At 40.1% G+C, this 21,067-nt stretch overlaps 1 protein-coding gene across 1 annotated transcript in view; it reads right to left on the reverse strand.

Moving 5' to 3' along the window:
• Positions 1-18,495: 18,495 nt before the first annotated feature.
• The window catches only part of LOC140201036 (transmembrane protein 87A-like), a 62,045-nt gene continuing 59,473 nt past the window's right edge, over positions 18,496-21,067 (reverse strand). Inside the window, exons 19-20 of the mRNA XM_072264665.1 lie at positions 20,613-20,643; positions 18,496-19,262 (exon numbers count right to left, since the gene is read on the reverse strand). Of these exons, the coding sequence (XP_072120766.1) occupies positions 19,221-19,262; positions 20,613-20,643 (73 nt within the window). The 3' untranslated portion in view covers positions 18,496-19,220. The remainder of the gene's footprint in view (positions 19,263-20,612; positions 20,644-21,067) is intronic.

Raw genomic sequence — 21,067 nt, forward strand, 5'->3', positions numbered from 1 at the left:
CGTCAGAACCACTTCCTGCAGTTCTAAGTCAACACAGCAGGCCCCAGAACCTGAAATTGTTTCACAGCCACAAGTCTCACCCGCCAGAGTGACTCCCCTTGTCAGGAAAGACTTTATCCCACAAAAGCAAGAAATTTAATATGTACTATGCTGTGGATGTCTATATACTAGTTGTATTATATAGTACAATGTGCTTGCATGTATACACATGTGACTCACTCACTCTCTCTCTCTATATATGTAAAAATAAAACAAGAGGCTAATATGTTATATATTTGAGTTAGAGTTTATAGCAAAGCAGCAAGGAGTATAGTGGATTTAATATTTCAGTAATATTGTAAATATATTGTTTGATTAAGCATTATTTACATAATTAATTACGAGTTATACGTAAGAAGTATGTGAATAGCATACATCATTACACCACCATGTTACATGTGAGCACCTCATTTAATAAAAATGGAAAAACTAAGTCAGCAAGAATCCCTGGCTCCAGTTTTTTTTTTGTTTGATTTGTTTCTGTAGATACAAAACATAACAGTCACCTCCAGCCAGAATACACCCCACTGACCACTACCCTCTGTTTTTTTTTAAATGGGGAAGCCAATTCATCATGTATCCCATATATCTCAACTTTCTGGAGAAGCCTATCATTTGGTACCCCTTGTCAAATGCCTCACTAAAATCTATGTAGACAACTTCCACAGCTTTACTGGTATCAATCATATTCATCACCTCTTCAAAAAACTAAGTCATGTTGTTTGTCCCTAATTAAGCCATGGCTCTTCAAATGCTCACAATCTTATCCCTAAACATGCTGTTGAATAGCTTCCCTGCCACTGATGTGAGAGTCACCAGCCTAGTTACCAGGATTACCCCCATTTCCTTTCTTAAACAATGGAACAACATGAGCAATTAGCTAGTCCTCTGCAATCTCACCAGTAGCTACTGAGATACAAAGATCCTGGTCAAAGTCCCAGCAATCTCATCTCTTGCTTCTCTGAAAAACCTGGAGTATATCTCAACAGTCCTTGGGGACTTATCCATCTTAACGTTCTTCAAGAGACCCAGCACTATCTCTTTCGTAATCTCAAAGTGCCCTTGCATTAGCAGATTCCACACTAATCTCATTATCTTTCACTTCTTTATTTTTGGTGTATACTGATGCAAAGTACTCATTTAGGTACTCCCCTACATCTGCTTCCAAGTATATTTTTTCTCCTTTATCCCTGTGTGGTCCTTCCCTCTCCCTAGTTATCTGTTTTCTCTTAATGTAAATGTAGAATGCCTTGGGATTCTCTTTAATCATATAAGCAAATGATTTTCATGGCCCCTTCAAGATTTGTTTCATGTTAATTTTTGTAACATAGTAATTTTTGTCTTGCACTGTAGTGGTTACTTGAAAAACAAACCAAAACCACTGAAACTGAGCGAGGGACTCGACACTGTATGACACTTCCAAATAACTGAGTTCCAAGTTGAAAACAGTATGTTCAATTCTTTATTACAAAACCAGCAAGACGAATGATCTTAGGTAGTGAGAAAAGCTGACAAAACTAGGTAGCAATAGTGAAATAAACAAAATAATCTAAGTTAACGTAATCAAATTAGAGACAAAGTAGTCAACAAAAAACATCCAATTCCTGGCTGATTCCAACTAAAAATTAACTGCACAAAGAGTGAATACATGACTATACTCATCTGCTTCTACCACACGCCAACCCAAGTGACAAATTACCATAACCCATAATAAACACAATTCCAGCCCCTAATTATTACACTATAATTACAACTATACACTACAAAAGAGAGATGAAATCTTCAAGGATAAACATTCATGCAAATCTACTTTCTTCTGTAAGTTATATAACGGTCATCCAGGTCAGAGGTTACCAGCACTTAGCTAAGTACAGAATGATCTTTACCACCACTCTGCCAAGTCAGTAAATCAAGTCAAAATCATGAAGCTCCTTGAACCTCTACCTCCTGTTAACCAACAGAACTTGGTTATAGGGCTTTCCGGATAGCTAGACTTAGTCTTGATGGCAATTGCCACTAAAATCTTTTTATGTATGGAAAGGCTTGAGTTGTGTATTTAATATTTCAATAATATTTGAGTAACCTTGCATACAATATATAAATTGGTTGGTTAAGCATTCTTGTTCCTTTAAATAACTTATTATGGGAATATGTATAAATACATGAATTGCATATGTCATCATGCTACCACATGATACGTGTGTGCCTTGCTTGAGGTACACTTGAAGTTCAACCTGCATTTTGGACTCCTGTGTCTTCCTTTGAATTAGTTTAATGTTCTGAAGTTACAAAATATAACAACTTGAATGACTCTTCCCATGATCCATGAGTTGAAGTGCTGTGTTGCTACAATGTCTCATGGGAGGAAATTGCACTTTATACTTGACCATTTCTGATGTTCCTGTAACAATGATAGGTATTCCATGACCCACCATTTCCAAAACAAGTCTGACAATGTATTGGACCTGCTTCCATCTATGATGAGCATAAATGTTGTCCTTTTGGAACTCTCCTGGTGCTAGGGATTGTGAGGTCTTCAGACACAACAGATGGGTGGGTGTTAGTGCTTCCAAATCATCAGTATCAGAGGACGCCTTAGTAATTGGATGAGAATTGATATTAATCTCTACTTCACAAAGGACTATGTGGAAACCCTCGCCTTCAAGATTCTGTACCTTCATGGTGGAATTAAGGACATTTCACACAGACCTGACCAATCTCGCCTGTGTTCCTCCCTGATGTGAGCACATCATTGATCTATGAATAGTTCCATTTCTCAATGCTCCTTTTAACTGATGCTCAGCTCCAAAGTTTGCCACATTATCAGAGCGCAGTTCACTAACTTGTCTTAGTCTTATTATAAAGGATCAAAGTGCACTAAGGGATGTGTTGAAAGAGGATGCCACTTCAATGTGAGCAGCTCATAGAACTGAACAGGTAAATATTACCCCATAACCTCTTCACTGTACTCCTGCTCTTCACCTCAAAAGTCCAAAGTTGTCCACTCCTAAACATGTAAATGGAGACTGTCCAGAGGTAGATCTGCCATGTGCTGGCATCCTGAAACTGCATGCAACCATCAACAAGCAACACACTAAGACAGTTTCCTTCTTATAGCTGTATTAGCACCAGTATTTTTGGTGCAACCTGGATTATATGTGGTTGCGGCCATGATGTCTCACCTCTTGATGTACATGCCTCAATGGTATCTGAGATCTGGAGATCCTTTGCCAGTAAAACAGGAAGTTTAGACTCTTCAGGCATGGCTGCCCTCCTAAGCCATTCACCAACTCTCAAGACACCATCTTCAAGTACTGGATTGAGTTTGAAAATATGGTTGTTCCTTTTCACACTTTCACCCCTTTGCAAACTTGAGAATTCATCTGGAAATCTTTGGCAAAACCCAGTGATCTCCATTTCAGCCTTTCTGAGCTCCTCTACTGACAGAGGACCTCAGCCAATCTGACCTTTGGCTTTTTCAATCTCTCTCTCCAAAGAATACCCTTGTCTTTCTTCATCCAAGTCAGACTGAGCAAGAACCATTCTCAATTGCTTTCTCTTCTAAGAAACAAGAACAAGTTCTTAAATCTAAGAATCCAGGCCACTGTCTTCCTCAAATAGGTCCAAGATGAGAAGTTATGTATTATACACATTACTGTATCCAACTCCTCTTCAATCTGCATGATGTTCATTGCAACACTCTTGACTTCAGATCATAAGACCATAAGACAAAGGAGAAGTCAGCCATTCAGCCCATCGAGTCTGCTCCACCATTTTATCATGCGCTGATCCATTCTCCCATTTAGTCCCCCTCCTCCACCTTCTCACCATAACCTTTGATGCCCTGGCTTGTCAGATACCTATCAATCTCTGCCTTAAATACACCCAATGACTTGGCCTCCACTGCCACCCGTGACAACAAATTCCATAGATTCACTATCTTCTGGCTAAAAAAATTTCTTCGCATTTCTGTTCTGAGTGGGCGCCCTTCAATCCTTAAGTCATGCCCTCTCATACTAGACTCCCCCATCATGGAAACAACTTTGCCACATCCACTCTGTCCATGCCTTTCAACATTTGAAATGTTTCTATGAGGTTCCCCCTCATTCTTCTAAACTCCAAGGAATACAGTCCAATCATCTAGCAGGATTTCTCCAGAACAATCAGGATTCAGAGGCCATTCCCTCTCGGGCTGAAGATACTAAAGCCCTGATGCCCATGTTTCATTCTTGATGTACTTCAGCACAGAAGCGCTATCAGTCCAAAAAACTGAGTCATTAGGCTGAATTAGGGAGGCCAGACAGTCCAGCTTTTGAACACTTGGTCCTCCGGCCGGCGCCACCTCCAGCCGGATGTTAATTTGTCCTCCTTTTTTGGGCCTGACTAAAAAACTTACATAAATTACCTCAGATATACTAAAACAGTGGGAACTGAAAGCTGTAACAACCGTTAACGTATTTTTATTATATGTAGTTGCCGTTGTCAACACTGCTGATGAGCCGCAGTGTACGAGTCACGTGACGTCAACACGTGCCAGAGGGTCAGTCCGCCCAAGGTTGCCACCGCAGTGGAGAGTTCTTGTTTCAAGCCCCTAAAGAAATGCTGAAAAGAAAGACTATATTTAATCATGAATGGGCTAAAGAATTTGGATTTATTGCTAAAAGCAGAAAAGGTAACTTTCATGTTTTTTGTACACTATGCCGCTGTGATGTGGAGATTGGCAGTAAGGGAAAAAGTGCAGTTGAACGACACGCTGCCACAGATAAACAAAGTTAACACTCATACTGCTGGTATGTCATCGTTATCATTTTTCTCCCCAGCCCGATCAACTCAAGATGACAAAATCAAGATGCAGAACTGTGTAAAGTGTATGATGCTGTGAAGCATCAGTCATACAGAAGTGTTGATTGTGGAGTAAAAGTTGACAAAGAAATATACAGTGACTCATTGATAGTGAAAGGTGTAACATGTGGGAAAACTAAAGCTGTGTACATACATCTATTGATGCTTCTGGACACATCTTCAGTGATGTTCCTGGAATCATTGGGTGTTTCGGGTCTTTCAACATCATACAACCTCCTCCAGGTGACCAGGCAAAGAAATATACAGTGACTCATTGATAGTGAAAGGTGTAACATGTGGGAAAACTAAAGCAAAAGCTCTGCGTGAAAATATTCTAGCACCATATTCTGTACAAAAGCATGTGGAGTATATCAAAGGACATGGCTTGCCCTTTTCAGTAGCAACTGATGCTTCAAACAAAGGTGCAACAAAGTGTTTCCCAATACTTCTGAGATACCTTAATTTTGAGAAGGGAGTGCAACATGTGTTACTTGACTTTTACAGCACTAACAATGAATCAGCAGAGGACTAACAAATCAGCTACTGGTTAAACTGGAGACGTCAGGTCTGGATCTGAATAAAGTGTCAGCATACCCTGTGTAAACTATGGAAAACACAACAGTGTTTATCAAAAACTGAAAATGGCTCAAAAGAACATTATTGCTGCAAATTGTCTGGCCCATATTTTGTACAATGCAACAAGATTTGCTACAGGAAAACTGGAAATTGATGTTGAAAATATTGTGTTCAAAGTGTACAACCATTTCAGCATCTCAGCTAAAAGAACAGCACAGTTAAAGGAATTCTGTGAATTTGTGGATGTTGATAATTGTAATCTGTTACAGCATGTTGTGACAAGATGGCTCTCTCTTTTGCCATCTATTGACAGAATACTTGAAGTGCTGGGAAGTCCTAAAAAGTTATTTTCAGAGTCTGGGTGAGGAGGAGTGCCCCAAGGTACTGTGGAAGTGCTTTGGAGATGAAGGAAATGCCTGTGAATTGTCAGAGATCTATTTCTTCTTCTTCAGTCACACTCTTAAATCGTTCTCAGACATTGAAGCACTAGAAGCCTAGTCATTCAGCATAATTTCAGTATTTAAGCTAATGGCTGAACTGAAAAGCAAACTTGAGAGAAGGGTAAAGGACTGTTTTTTTTGGCTTTGGAGTGAACACCAAGCTCAGCCAGCTTACCCCTGATGTGTCTAAGAAATGTGAAGCAGACTTCATTGTTTTCTGTGAGAGAGTCATAAAGTACTTAAGTGACAGGTATGACTTCTCTGAAAACAGCTTTAATAACAAAGTGTCAAAATTGAGCCTAACAAGTGCCATACCTTTTGGAGAATTCTGTGATGCAGTCAAGGCCTGTAACCTTCAAGGTATTGATATGGATGAATTATATGAAGAGTATGGGATTGTGGAGGCAATTATCAATACTCCTGAGATGGTAGGTAGCCATAGCGAAGAACGTTAACTCAAGCTGTTCAGTATATCTGAGGTCTCTCTTACAAACCTGAAGATGGTGAGTGCTTATATCTTCTCTATTCCACGCAGCAATGCTCACACAGAATGAGTTTTTTCAATGATGACCTCAGCTTGGAGAAACGAGAAAAACCGTCTGCAAGTGGACTCAGTTAAAGCAGAGCTCCAAATATGTAACAACTTCTCAGAAGAGTACCCAGCCATGTACAAAAAACTCCTGGCCAACAGAAAACTCCTGGAGATGGCAAGTAAAGGGCAGAAATACAAAAAATAAACACCCATACCTGGCAGTCCATGGTAGGCCTAAGTAGGTTACTTCCTTTAGTTTGTGAAGTTAATTTGGTTAGCATATCGGCTTCAGCAGGAGTAACAATGAATATTCATTTCTTTCAGTTCTTTATTTATGCTGTATGAATGTATGTATGTAATTTGCAGAATAAGGAATTGAATAGGAAAAAGGACTCTGGCAGAAAATCACTGATTAATGATGAAATAGCTAGGTTTTTGCTGGATTTATATAGGCAAAAAAAGTATCATGTTAGAATTTTTGTTTACTAAAATAAAGTGATCATCTGTTTGCATTTGTTGTTTTTGCAATACGGTTTAAATTTTATAGAAAAAATAAATTTTTTGAAACACACAGTTTTGAAATGAACCTATGACCAAGTATGCAATGTCCTCCTTTTTGGAAATTTGGAAATGGCCACCCTAGACTGAATGCATAACTCCTTCCTCCATGAGTGTCCATATGGCTTACTACCATAGCAGCATGAGCTCCATATGAGGGATAGAATCTGATTTCAGAGCTACCCTAGATTTCCCCATGATAAAAGCACGGAGCACTACGCGCATTTTGTGCAACAACAGATAGGTTACTGTTTCACAGCCATCTTCATTTGTTTCTATAAAGTAGTGTATCTGTGCAGCAATAACTTCAAAATCCAGAGGCTTCAAACATTTAACAACCTTGAGGTCTTCCAACTGGCAGAGTTCCTTCAGACAGCTTGTCCACCTATGAGCAACTGATGTTGGTATAGTGTCATCCCAGCTGAGCTCTTTCTTACATGGATCTTGAAGAATCTTAGCAGATAGCATCACTGGTCTCAAGTTTCCTAAAGGATCATAGGTGGAACTAAAACACAAGGAAATCTGCAGCTGCTGGAATTTCAAGCAACACACATAAAAGTTGCTGGTGAACGCAGCAGGCCAAGCAGCATCTCTAGGGAGAGGTACAGTCGACATTTCAGGCCGAGACCCTTCGTCGGGACTAACTGAAAGAAGAGGTAGTAAGAGATTTGAAAGTGGGAGAGTGAGAGGGAGATCCAAAATGATAGGAGAAGACAGGAGGGGGAGGGATGGAGCCAAGAGCTAGACAGTTGATTGGCAAAAGGGATATGAGAGGATCATGGGACAGGAGGCCCAGGGTGAAAGGGTGGGGGAGCCCAGAGGATGGGCAAGGGGTATAGTGAGAGGGACAAAAGAAGAGAGAGAAAAAGAATGTGTGTATATAAATAAATAACGGATGGGGTACAAGGGGGAGGTGGAGCATTAGCAGAAGTCAATGTTCATGCCATCAGGTTGGAGGCTACCCAGACGGAATATAAGGTGTTGTTCCTCCAACCCGAGTGTGGCTTCATCTTTACAGTAGAGGAGGCCGTGGATAGACATATCAGAATGGGAATGGGATGTGGAATTAAAATGTGTGGGCACTGGGAGATCCTGCTTTCTCTGGCGGACAGAGCGTAGGTGTTCAGCGAAATGATGCCACTGGGAGATTCTGCTTTCTCTGGTGGACACTGTCCCCCACATTTCCTTCGCTACATCGACGACTGCATTGGCGCTGCTTCCTGCATGCATGCTGAACTCGTTGACTTCATTAACTTTGCCTCCAACTTTCACCCTGCCCTCAAGTTTACCTGGTCCATTTCCGACACCTCCCTCCCCTTTCTACATCTTTCTGTCTCTATCTCTGGACAGTTTACCTACTGATGTCTACTATAAGCCTACGGACTCTCATAGCTTTCTGGACTATTCCTCTTCTCACCCTGTCTCTTTCAAAAATGCCATCCCCTTCTCGCAATTGCTCCATCTCCGCCGCATCTGCTCTCAGGATGAGGCTTTTCATTCCAGGACGAAGGAGATGTCCTCCTTTTTTAAAGAAAGGGGCTTCCCTTCCTCCACCATCAACTCTGCTCTCAAATGCATCTCCCCCATTTCACGCACATCTGCTCTCAGTCCATCCTCCCGCCACCCCACTAGGAATAAAGCTCCCCTTGTCCTCACCTACCACCCCACCAGCCTCCAGGTCCAATATATAATGCTCCGTAACTTCCGCCACCTCCAACAGGATCCCACCACTAACACATCTTTCCCTCCCCCCCTTTGCTTTCTGCAGGGATTGTTCCCTATGCGACTCCCTTGTCCATTCATTCCCCCCCCCCATCCCTCCCCACTGATCTCCCTCCTGGCACTTATCCTTGTAAGCGAAACAAGTGCTACACATGCCCTTACACTTCCTCCCTCACTACCATTCAGGGCCCCAGACAGTCCTTCCAGGTGAGGCAACACTTCACCTGTGAGTCGGCTGGGGTGATGTACTGTGTCCGGTGTTTCTGATGCGGCCTTCTATATATTGGCGAGACCTGACACAGACTGGGAGATTGTTTCGCTGAACACCTATGCTAAGTCCGCCAGAGAAAACAGGATCTCCCAGTGGCCACTCATTTTAATTCCACGTCCCATTCTCATTCTGACATGTCTATCCACGGCCTCCTCTACTGTAAAGATGAAGCCACACTCAAGTTGGAGGAACAACACCTTATATTCCGTCTGGGTGGCCTCCAACCTGATGGCATGAACGTTGACTTCTCAAACTTCCCCTAATGCTCCACCTCCCCCTTGTATCCCATCTGTTAATTATTTATATACACACATTCTTTTTCTCTCTCTCCCCTTTTGTCCCTCTCACTATACCCTTTGCCCATCCTCTGGGCTCCCCCACCCTTTCTCCCTGGGCTTCCTGTCCCATGATCCTCTCGTACCCCTTTTGCCAATCAACTATCCAGCTCTTGGCTCCATCCCTCCCCCTCCTGTCTTCTCCCATCATTTTGGATCTCCCCCTCCCACTTACAAATCTCTTACTAGTTCTTCTTTTAGTCCTGATGAAGGGTCTCAGCCCGAAACGTCGACTGTACCTCTTCCTAGAGATGCTGCCTGGCCTGCTGCGTTCACCAGCAATTTTCATGTGTGTTGACAGATGGAACTAAATGTGGAAAGGACGCTCCTTCTGTTAAGTGGTCTATTTTGGATCATGATCTTAAACTTTAAAGTATCAGACTGAATGCACCACTGCACATCCAGCATACACTCCACTGACGCCATTTCTTGATTCAAATCCTTCATGTCTTTCATTCTTTGCTCTTCTGGTATCACAGCTGGCACCCTGTGACTGCTGCTTATCCACTTTGAGAGTTGAAAGCCACCTTTAGCACAAATGGATACAAGAGAGACACCACTTCTTCCTCAGAGGACACTGATACAAGGCAGTCAACATAGAAGCAAAGCAAAACCTTATCCACCATCTCTTGGCTAAACTGTTGTTTATTGTCTACTGTGCATTTCCTAAGGGCAAAGATGGCACAGCTCAGTAATAAAGGTTGCTCCAAAGAGATGTACAGGTTGACCTTCACTAATCCTGCACCATTGGGACCCAAGGAGTGCTGGATTAGTGAAAATGCCGAATTACAGAAGGATCACATTAAGCATAATCAGTGCCGGATTATCAAAGGAACCAGATTACAGGTAGTCAGATTAGTGAAGGTCAACTGTACCTTCATTTTAAAGTCCACTGTATCTTGCTGTAAATGAATGTCTCCATAAGCCTTTTGAGCTGTTGGACATAACATAGGTACAAAGCGCCTCATTAGCGCAAGCTGATAGTAAACACCCTGAACTACCTCTTAGAGGCCTTGTTCATGTATCCCATACACCTGAGGAACAAATGAATCAACATTGACATTGAGTATTTTTGTGTTCCTTTGTGCCTTTTCAATATAGGAACTCGCACTATAGGACTGTCCTGCTAGAGCACTTTTAGCAGTCACCACGTGTGAAGCTCCTATCACATAAACTTCAGCCATATGTGCGGCAATTTTTTCCAATTTAAGCTGTTCCTTTCTTCTCCATAGTTCCATAGCAATTAATCATTCCTCTTGCACCTCCGGCATATACTTATCCTTCAATAATCGATATGCCATTAATGCAGCTAAATCAGCCTCTTCTTTTTTAAAACATGTGCAGAGCAGGTATTAGATACAGAAGCTTTTCTTCCTGCAGCAGAGCTTCATTTGGCACACAGCTGTTCGGTTTCACATCATCTTGTGGGTCATCCGCATCGTCAAAACATGCCTTGAATTTTGAGAAGCACCGTCTGTTGGAAGGTGATACCTATTTTCACTTATTGCAGCAACATGACCTTCACTGTAACATGTTTCGGTCAACCATTCTTTCACAACCTCTGAATGCACTGCTATAGCTATCAATGCTTGAAAAACATTCATTCTGATTTTTCTGTTCGTCCTTGGGAAGTAATGACATTAATATTTGATGTTGCTAAGCAACAAATTCACTTTCACAGATTAGTTTTCAAAATGAGATTGCACTTGTAAGGCATTTTCCTTCTTTTTCATAGGATCATTAATTGATGGTATTAAGCCTTTAACTTAGTTCACAATTGTTTTATACTTCTTTTGAAGACACTCCACTCTACTCGCCAAAGCTTTGATAGAAAGTTTAATTTATATTTGCCAGCCCGACTTTAGGTCACTGATGTCAGTTCCATGCTTTGATTCACTCATGTTACTTTCTCCTCATGGTGCAACTCTCAGTTAACTCCTTGCTGGTCTGCAGCACACTTGCAAAATACACCAATATTCCGTTCAATAAACATAGATGACAAACTGTCTGCACATCCATAACACTAAACCAGACCACACAAACACCATTCAATTAAATGTTGGCAACTGGAAGAATATTTCAACCTTTCAATTAAACAAAGCAATGAATCCTCACACAATCTAGCAATGGTCCCCAATGGATGGGTAGTGCTGACCATTTAAAACTATGTTTAAACCACAAATACACAGCATGAGTCAACAAAAGGTTGCAGATAATCCTATAGAAGCAGCTCCGGGTTCACCAACAGGTCCCATGCAATCCTTTTGCCTTAAACTGGTGTTTGCTTGGTATAACTTTTTTTTTGTTGACAAAATGTAGCAGTTACTTAAAAAACAAACCCAAAACTGCTGAGATACTGAGTAAAGGATTCGACACTGTATGATGCACTTCCAAATAACTGAGTTCCAAGTCCAAAAAAAGTACGTGCAATCCTTTATTACAAAACCAGCAAAAACAAATGATCTTATATAGTGATTAAAAAAAATAACAAAAGTAGCATAGAGATAGTGAAATAAGTGTAAACAAGTGAAATAAACTAAGTTAACGTAACCAAATTAGTGAGATAGTGGTCAACACCAAAAAAAATCATTCCCTGGCTGGCTAACTAAAAACTTATGGCACAAAGGGTGAAAATGTGACTATACTCATTCCCTTCTGCCACCTGTGACCATAACCTAAAATACAATCCAGACAGAAGGTAGATTAATGGCTCCTACATGTACTATAATGCTGTTGCAGAACAACAAATTTGACGTTTGCAATGATAACAAACCTGATTCTGATAAGAATGATTTTGAATCACCCAGCCCTATTTTATTTGATTAAGTTAGCTTCCTGCTCTCCTTAAATAATAAAACCATCTTTTTTTTTCCAACTTCCAGTGTGGCTGCGGTAATTTTGATGGAATATTCTCAGACAAGAAAATTATTTGACCCAATAGCCTTGTTCTATTCTTTACATCCAATAAAAATTTCATACCTAAATTTCAATCACTCTAAATTTGAAAGTGCAAAAGTAGAGTCTACCAAAACTTATTTCCCAACCCTGAATGGTTAATTTTCTCCCATCACATATTGATTTTATAACTGTACAGTTAAATTTCACTTCCACCATCCAACCACATCACTTAATAAATACAGTATTCATGTCTGATTGTGACCAAGAAAACAATTTTCAGCCAAAACAGAAACTTCACAAAAATTGGATCAGCAGAACACAGTACTTTGTTGTAAGATATTCAAATAGGAATTGAAGCTGGAGAACACAAACAGATGGTTTGAATTACCTGAATTTTTACCCCCACTCAGAATGCATTCCATGGACACTGGTCACCCATCACTTTCCATCCAGTACCCTAGATTAGTTGTGTTAATTGTGATCTTGTGGGTCAGCATCAGAATCCACCGTTATTTGGTGTCCACATTTACCCAGCAGTTAGCTGAAAATAGGAACCTTGGCCAATTTTGTCCTTCTGTATCCTTTGGCACTAACTTGTTATGGAATTAAATGTGCCAAGCCTAATTTTTTACTTCTGCTTTCTTAACTAGTCCAAGCTATGTGGAACTCCAGAGCTGTTTAACCATATGACTGATTCACAATTGCCAGCTGAAGTGGCTGTAAATAAATACTTAGTTGAATCACAATTATACATTGTGGTTTATCGCTATCATCCCAATGTCAATTACAAATACTCAATAAAAACTGCCTTGCCAGTGATAACTACATCCCATGAATGAATAAAATTAAAGAGCAATTCACAACTTCAAATATAATGTCACTTTCATGCACTAGAAACCTTGTGTTTTAAACCTTAGCACCTCTGTGATAACCAAAGGTAAATTAAAAAAGTTAACTTGTACCACTAGGGAAGGACGGAGGAAACAAGCTTCTGAAATAAAATATTCAGAATCAACGTGTTTGAGCTGAGTTGTTAACAACGAATACATAACTTTTAATTGCTTTAACTATCAACATACATGGATAATTTTGTGGGATGGCGATGTGGGGCTTTGAGGCAGGGAAATGATGGGTTGAAAATTACATAATTTTGCAACACAGACAAAATGCTAGAGGAACTCAGCAAGTCAGGCAAATTCCCTGTATTATGCAAGATTTCATGAATGGAAATGTTTCCCAGAAAAAAATGAAAGATGCCACTAGCGGGCTAGAACACATGGGTGCATTATCCACCATTGTGGAATTATGTCGACACAAAATTCTGTAGATGCTGGATATTTTGAGCAACACACACAAAATGCTGGAGGAATGCAGCATGGAGTGGAATAAACAGTTGATGCTTCGGGTCCTTTCCAGTCCTGATGACGGGTACAGGCCTGAAACGTTGACTGTTTATTCCCCTCCATAGATTCTGCCTGACTTGCTGAGTTCCTCTAGCATTTTGTCTGTGTTGCAAAATTATGTAATTTTCAACCCATCATTTCCCTGCCTCAAAGCCCCACATCGCCATCCCACAAAATTATCCATGTATGTTGATAGTTAAAGCAATTAAAAGTTATGTATTCGTTGTTAACAACTCAGCTCAAACACGTTGATTCTGAATATTTTATTTCAGAAGCTTGTTTCCTCCGTCCTTCCCTAGTGGTACAAGTTAATTTTTTTTTAAATTTACCTTTGGTTATCACAGAGGTGCTAAGGTTTAAAACACAAGTACTGAAAACTGGATTTTGACTTCAAGTTTCAAGCAAACATTCAAGGAAGTACAATTGCAAAAAAATGTCATCCCTACCATTCACAACCATACAAGTCAGGTTTGTCTCAACACTGTCTGGTACAACCTATTTATTGTATGACTATTGGATGTTAGAAAGACCACAAGAACCAAGCTCTATTTTCCTCAACAAGCAACCCAAAACATGTAGTTCAAGTTCAATTGGTATTCAACCATACATGAAAACAGCCAGACAAAATAGCGTTGCCTTGAGGCCAAGGTGCAAAACAGATGACCAACAGCACAAGGCACACAAAGCACATGTAAGATAGCGGTGAATACAGTCACACAAAAAAATATATAGTCCAAGTCCCTGAGTTGATGAATGCTGCAGCAGTGTGCAGTTGAACACAATATGGCTTGTCCTCTGCCTAGCAATTACCGGGGGGTGGGAGAGGAAATGGGCAGCATTGACTCTGACCGTGCCACACCTTCGGTGGAGCACACCCACCTCGATATCTCTTTTCTGGCCTGCTGTAAACAGGTGACACCATGGCTCGAGGCCCAGTCCTCACTACAACCAAGGCCACACACCTTCCCCACTGTCTGCCAATGAACCAGCGAATTGGACTTGCAGCATTCCACATTAACAATGTCAATGGGGTCTTGTGATCACAAGAATGGTGACCAAGATGATCACTTGCTGTTATACTCTACACCACCTTCACGCACCAACTCTTCCGATGCTTGTCTGATGCAGGCAGCAACATGATCCACACCAAGTCAGATTCCTTCAGTTTCTCCGCCAATGAGCAGCTCACTGATGGGTTAGACCAGCAGTACTTTTAAGTTCTTAATATCCAGCAGGGTCTTGCGATAATAATAAATGTTTGAAGTCAACAACATCTTTGATTGGCCCCATAGAAGCTGCTGCGTCTGAGTGCGTCGCCATCTTACCGGACGTTTTTTCCAATATGACTGCTAGATCTGATACTTTTTTTTGTTCAAAGGGTACAAGAAAATTTATCTTGAATACATTAAATATTTATAGATTACAAATCTATAAATACAACCACAATCCACTGTCTGCATAACTATCCTCTGTTCAGATGCTATATCCCATTTACGTATATTTGTTGCTCATCTCTGTCTCCTATTCATGATAAATATAAACTTAGCCAATATAAGCAGTTCCTCTGAATTCAGTTAACATTGGAGGTCACCATCCTAAACGTGAAATCTGGAAATGTTTTCCCAATGAATTATGACAAGAATCTCTTTAAATTGCTGAAACTGACATTGTCATGGGAAGAAGTTCGCAGATAGTCAGAGGAAAATATTTTACAGAATGCTCAGAACTTTAGAAATGGGGATCCCTGGTTCAAGTTGCTCTACGGTGGCCAGAGAACTTTCAGTCCAATATCAATGGAAGAAACACCTCCTTGCAAACTGCTCAACTACTTACCTCATGACAATCCCTGCCCTATTTGTGAGAGAGTCTGGGGTTCCCACATTTGCCTTGGTCAACTCAGAACCAGAGTGGAACAAACCATCTTTTATCCCAACAGGCTGGCTAGGAAGAGGGGCAATATGAAGTAGCAGCATTTAACATTTTAGAGATCAGGACAAGATTTTTATTAGGAAAATATCACGCCTATGGAACAAACAGGACAAATGAAGTAGACATAAAGATCAACCAGGATCTAACTCTATGAGTGAATAAACAAAGCTGAGATGACCTATTCCTAATTTTATGCAACAAAAATGGGTTTGCATGCAAGAGCTGATATTAATGTAAAATAGACTGCAACAGTTTGGGGAAAAGTCAGGCTTTAGTATTAAATGGATAGCTCTTTCAGAAATCTGATAGAAATATGTTGAAGTGTCACCTTATGTATCCTTTGACACTCTTGCAGTGGGAATCTTAAGATGTGTGATACATTTTTTTTTACTCCATGCAAAACTACTAATTCAGAATATCTCAGAAAATGTAATTACACAGCAAACGCGTGTGGACCCCTGTATAGATGTAGGCAAGCTACCTGTAGTACACCAAAAAACTAATACAGTAGATAGAAAAGGGTTCTACTGCTTTGTGCCACAGTCATAAAAATCACTAAAGAACACATCAAGAGAAACTAGCTGCTGCTGATGAGTGCTAGTGATGCATTGATGTGTCTAACCTACCCCTTTGCTAGAGTTTATACTTCACACTTAAGTAAAAACTTGCTCCTAGCTGTTTCAAAGAAAGGAACAAGGAAATTTGAATGGAAGTGCTGCTGTACCCATTATGGGTATCTCTGTTACGATAAAACCCACTTTAGCTACTTCCGGAGTACTTGAAAGTAATTGACAACAATATAAAGAATTGAAATTGTCTTGCATCTAATCAGAGAAGAATCTCCAAAGATTTAAAAAAAATATGGCACCGATCTTTAGCATATTAATTTTGTGCTGTGCAAGAGATGCAGATGTTAAAACTGTTCTTCCACACAATTAAAATAATACTTATTGTTTTTTGTAAGTTTATTTATTGACCTTGAGAATCATAGATCATAACCACTCCACCACACATGGACTTAGCTGCTGCGACCTTCTTCTTAAAAGACCCATCTTATCTACCCACCGACACTAAACTCATTAACCACACTTTTCTTTAGATACTCCATAAAATTACCTCTGGCTTGAACTTTGATTATATACGCCAATGGCTATTGCAGATCAGTGTCCAATTTGCTTTGATATTATGTGTAATACACAAAGGCATTTATTTTGCTACGTTAAAGGCACTTTGATACTGTTTGTATCTCTTGGAAACTCAAGTTGAGCAGATTGCTAGGCATAGGTTCTCTTGAAAGTATCTTTCCACGAACATTATATAAGTAGTCAAAACCAAATTTTAGTGGTCATGGATCTATTGCAGGTCTTACAGCAGATGTGATGGGAAAAGTTGCTTACACCTGGTTTTGTTAAGAGGTCTTTGTTTTTTTTAATAAAAATGAGTGGTTAATATTTAGAATACATTACTTACAGACAACTTCAATAACAATCTTCAGAAGATAATCACAGAATTAATCAAAGGAGGAAACATTCCAGGAATGTACTGAAGCAAGGAAACGTGACAAAAAAGTAGAGGCTTCAAATGCTGGAAGGGCAAGAGGATTCAGCAACAAGTTGTACAGTATGGGCTTGTATTTGAGATAGGAGCAACTTAGAAGTAGGATATAAAGTTCTAATAATGTTTCAAGAAATCGAAGGAAACTTAACAATGACATCTTCTCATTTTGCAAAAAGAGTTAACATGATTAAAAAATGTCCAAGAAAACAAGCAGGTTGGATATTGACCATACAGCATCAGGCTGGAGATTCTCACAGACAATGGTGCAGCAGTTAGCAATGTTGTCTCACAGATTTTGTGGTCTTGGTTTGATTCTGACCTCCAGTGTTGTCGGTACAGTTTATACATTCTCCCTATAAATACATCACTTTTCTTCAGAAATTCTCATCACCCCACTTCCACATTAAGATGGCAGGGTAACTGGCCACTAAATTATTCATTAAATAAGGCAGGAGTATTAAGAGTTGGAGGGATTGTACAGGTTAATGGGCAGGCGAGAAAGAACAAATTACAGGAAAGAAGTGGGGCAATGGAAATGATGTGAAAAGCTCAAAGACAGACTCAGTGGGCCAAACAGCCTTTCAAGTTGTAAGGAAATGTGAAAGATAACATTTTGAACTAAGAGTTGGAGAAGAATCCTGCATAAAGTAAATGCAAAAACAGAAAATTCAGGACTAATGTGTAACTTGGTTTGATTCAGTGTTGGCCATCACAGCGGACATTTGAGAACGCTCAGCTGAGTCACACAGAGGTTGCTTCCTTCTGCCTCAGCAACCCTGACTTGATTAATTTGCAGGGAGGTGAGAAGAGCATCCACTGCTGAAGTGATTCAATGTCAGATGAAAACAAGTTTGAAGGCAGCTATCATACTTCTGACAAGTACTTCTACACTTCAGACAAAGGATGAAAGAATTAAATGAAAGAAAACAAGATGTAGGGATGAATAGTTATTGTATGAGAAGCAAACTTCCAATAAGGGGTAACAAATGCAGCATGGTGAGAAGATCGTACACTGTAACTACTCCCATACACCCCAAAAATCAGGGAAGTTTCCTACTTTTACCCTTGTACCTAGGATTCTCAGTTTTCAGGACCTGACTTGAAACATTAACAATCCTTCCCCCCACCCCTACACAGATATTGCTGGACCTCCTATTTTGGCAGTTTTACTCTTGCCTTTGTGCCAAGTGTTGACTGCCTTTATCACAAATAGTCTTCAATCACACTAATGTCTTCAACCTTGAATATATGAAAGTTGGTGTTGTACTCATTAAAAACAGCAGTATATCCTCAGAATTCAACATGAAGGTCCAATAGAACAAAATACAACAGCTTGATTTTGTCCTTAACTATAAAAATCTGCACATGCACTATAAATCAACAGATGTAGAACTTAAAGCCTATTTTTTTTATTTAATCTGAAACAAGATCACAATAAAGCCCCCTTGATAGTTTTACTAAACCGTTTCAAACCAAGTTTACAAAACTTCATTTTAATACCATTCCTAATGAAATTGGAATAGCCATTCAAGGTGCCAGCACAGCTAGCAATCGGAAACTTACAGTCCAGTGTCTAGAAAGCTCACCTCTTTTCCAGAAATTGTGTGCAAAATAAATTCAGGGAGGAACAATCCCATATAATATGGACAATGGAAACCCACCCACTTGAGAGCTACATTTGACAAGTGGCTGCAGAACACAAGTACCATGCCTTCATGTTGCAGGCTAGAGGAATATTGGAATACAAAGACAGCTTTTCCACTTCATTTGGCAGGATGGATTATAAGGGAATGGGGAAGGGCAACAGGGCAATTTTTGCCCTATCCTTTGTGGACCAGCTTGGTTAAGAATAGTTATAGTAGAGCAGCTTAGATTTACCCCAAAAAAAAGTATAAGCCCATCCAAATCTATGGCAAGTACGTGCAAAATAACTTACTTGGTTTTAAAAACAAAATTCAGAATCGAACTTCAGCAACATATAAAATACACTCTCCCACCCACCCAACCCTACTGAAACTATGTGACACTGTACAATTCCAGTGCTTTTGTGCAGACTGAAGGTGTACTCTCCTCAACAGCTATTGCTTCAAATACAAGAGTAGTGTTTTCATTCCATTTTCACTCCATTTTCGAAATCTCAAATTTTGTGGTCATAATTTCCTGCAAAACAGAGAAATTAACAGTCTTATTTCTAAATTTTCAGAAGTTTAGAATGCTGAAGGTAGGAGTGCAACAGTGTAAGCTGGACCTCTCCCCCATTCATCCAAAATTAATCTTGCTCCTCAATTCTCTTCCCATGGCTTGGCATCTTCCTTTGTTTTAAATATTTACATATTTATCAATACTTATCCCTCAAACTGTGAAATGGTCAATTTTGTTGACAAAAATTCATCATTCCAACATTTGTGCATATAACAAAACCATCTTAAAGTCCCTCCTCCACCGCAGTGATAATTTTAAATGGATGACTCATTATCAACTCTGTAACACAGATAACAATGCTGATTCAGCCTTTTCATCCGAATCCGCCATTAGGGAATTTGTCCCACATCCGGATCATGGCCTTGCCAGGATATCAGCACCTGGCCTGACTTTTGACTTTTGCCATTTGGTCACAGAAGTGTGCATGAACCAGAACTTCTGCACTGATTAAGCAGGATGTTGCTGACCCATTGGAAAGTACTGGGTAGGGACTGTCATTTGCCTGTTACTCCAAGTAAAGGAGGATCTTTGGTCATAATGTTTGCTTCAGCAAACATGAGACACAGAAACCATGTCTAACTGAGAGAACACACTGGGGAAAGGACATCTGCCTTGTTCGGTTTGTCCTGACCTTCTTTCTACTTGTATTGCAAGCTTATCTATTTCAATTTTGTTTCCATTTGACAAGCACTAGTTGCTTAGGGCCCATTCCCTGTAGCTGCAGGACCAGCTAAGGATTAATGGAGGGCTACTGCAAGAGATTCACTCCATGATCTATACAATTTCCCTGAATGTAATGAACATTGAAAGCTAAAACACCATCCTGCTCAGCTCAGCTCACCTGAAGTGATGATACATACAGCAGTTCTAGAGCACGGCCAGACATTATGGAGCTAGAGCAGGAGTTGGGTAGGGTGGGTACAGGCAGCTGGGAAACTGCTTCTTATAAGATCATAAATCACATTTCAAGAGTTCTCACCGCTGCTACGTAATTTTGTTTAATGAAAATTGGTCACGCAATGGATTCTGATTGCTCCTTTGAAGAATAGCATTCATCCACTAAGCATCAATATTAAACATCAAAGACCACAAAAGGTGGAGTGAGTATTTTTCAGGCAGAGTAAAGCCTCCAAAACGGCAACTACCCTCTTCCTACATGCATGCCAACATCACCGCATGCTGCCAATTTCCTGGTCCTAGCCTATTCTCTATGCCCCCACATATCCACTCCCCACACACACAAGCCAGCACACCACACATATATTAGCAAAGGCTTCTTAGCACAATATTTTCTTTGGAGTGAATTACCTCATCTGAGTCCAGGAGGGCAGGAAGAGCTCTGAAAGAATTAGCAAAATTTCAGTTATTAATGAACAGTAATACCATGTACAGCAGAATACTGTTCATATGAATTATTGTCACATACTCCAGCATCATTTGCTTGCCAAGTGCAGAGAAACAGTTCCAGCAAATCCGGCTTTATGCATTTTTTTTTTCAGATTTTGTGAACTTAAGAATGTTGTTAAATCAGCTGGAAAGCCAGAAGCACTCTAAGCTCCAGATCCAATTTCGATGTTGCTTTGCATCCCAGCAGTCTGTCCCTGCATGGATGTTGTTACGCAATAGATGTTGAAAGCAGAAAGCATTGTAAAAAAAAACACTTGCCATAGTGACTTGGCTAAAGGATGTTTTACTAGGAATTTGCTCCACATAAATCACTTGGATTTTCCATCAGTTTTGAATGCAAAAGTTCCCACAGCTCA

The sequence above is a fragment of the Mobula birostris genome, chromosome 1, assembly GCF_030028105.1.
Source record: "Mobula birostris isolate sMobBir1 chromosome 1, sMobBir1.hap1, whole genome shotgun sequence".
In the NCBI taxonomy this organism is placed as follows: domain Eukaryota; kingdom Metazoa; phylum Chordata; class Chondrichthyes; order Myliobatiformes; family Myliobatidae; genus Mobula; species Mobula birostris.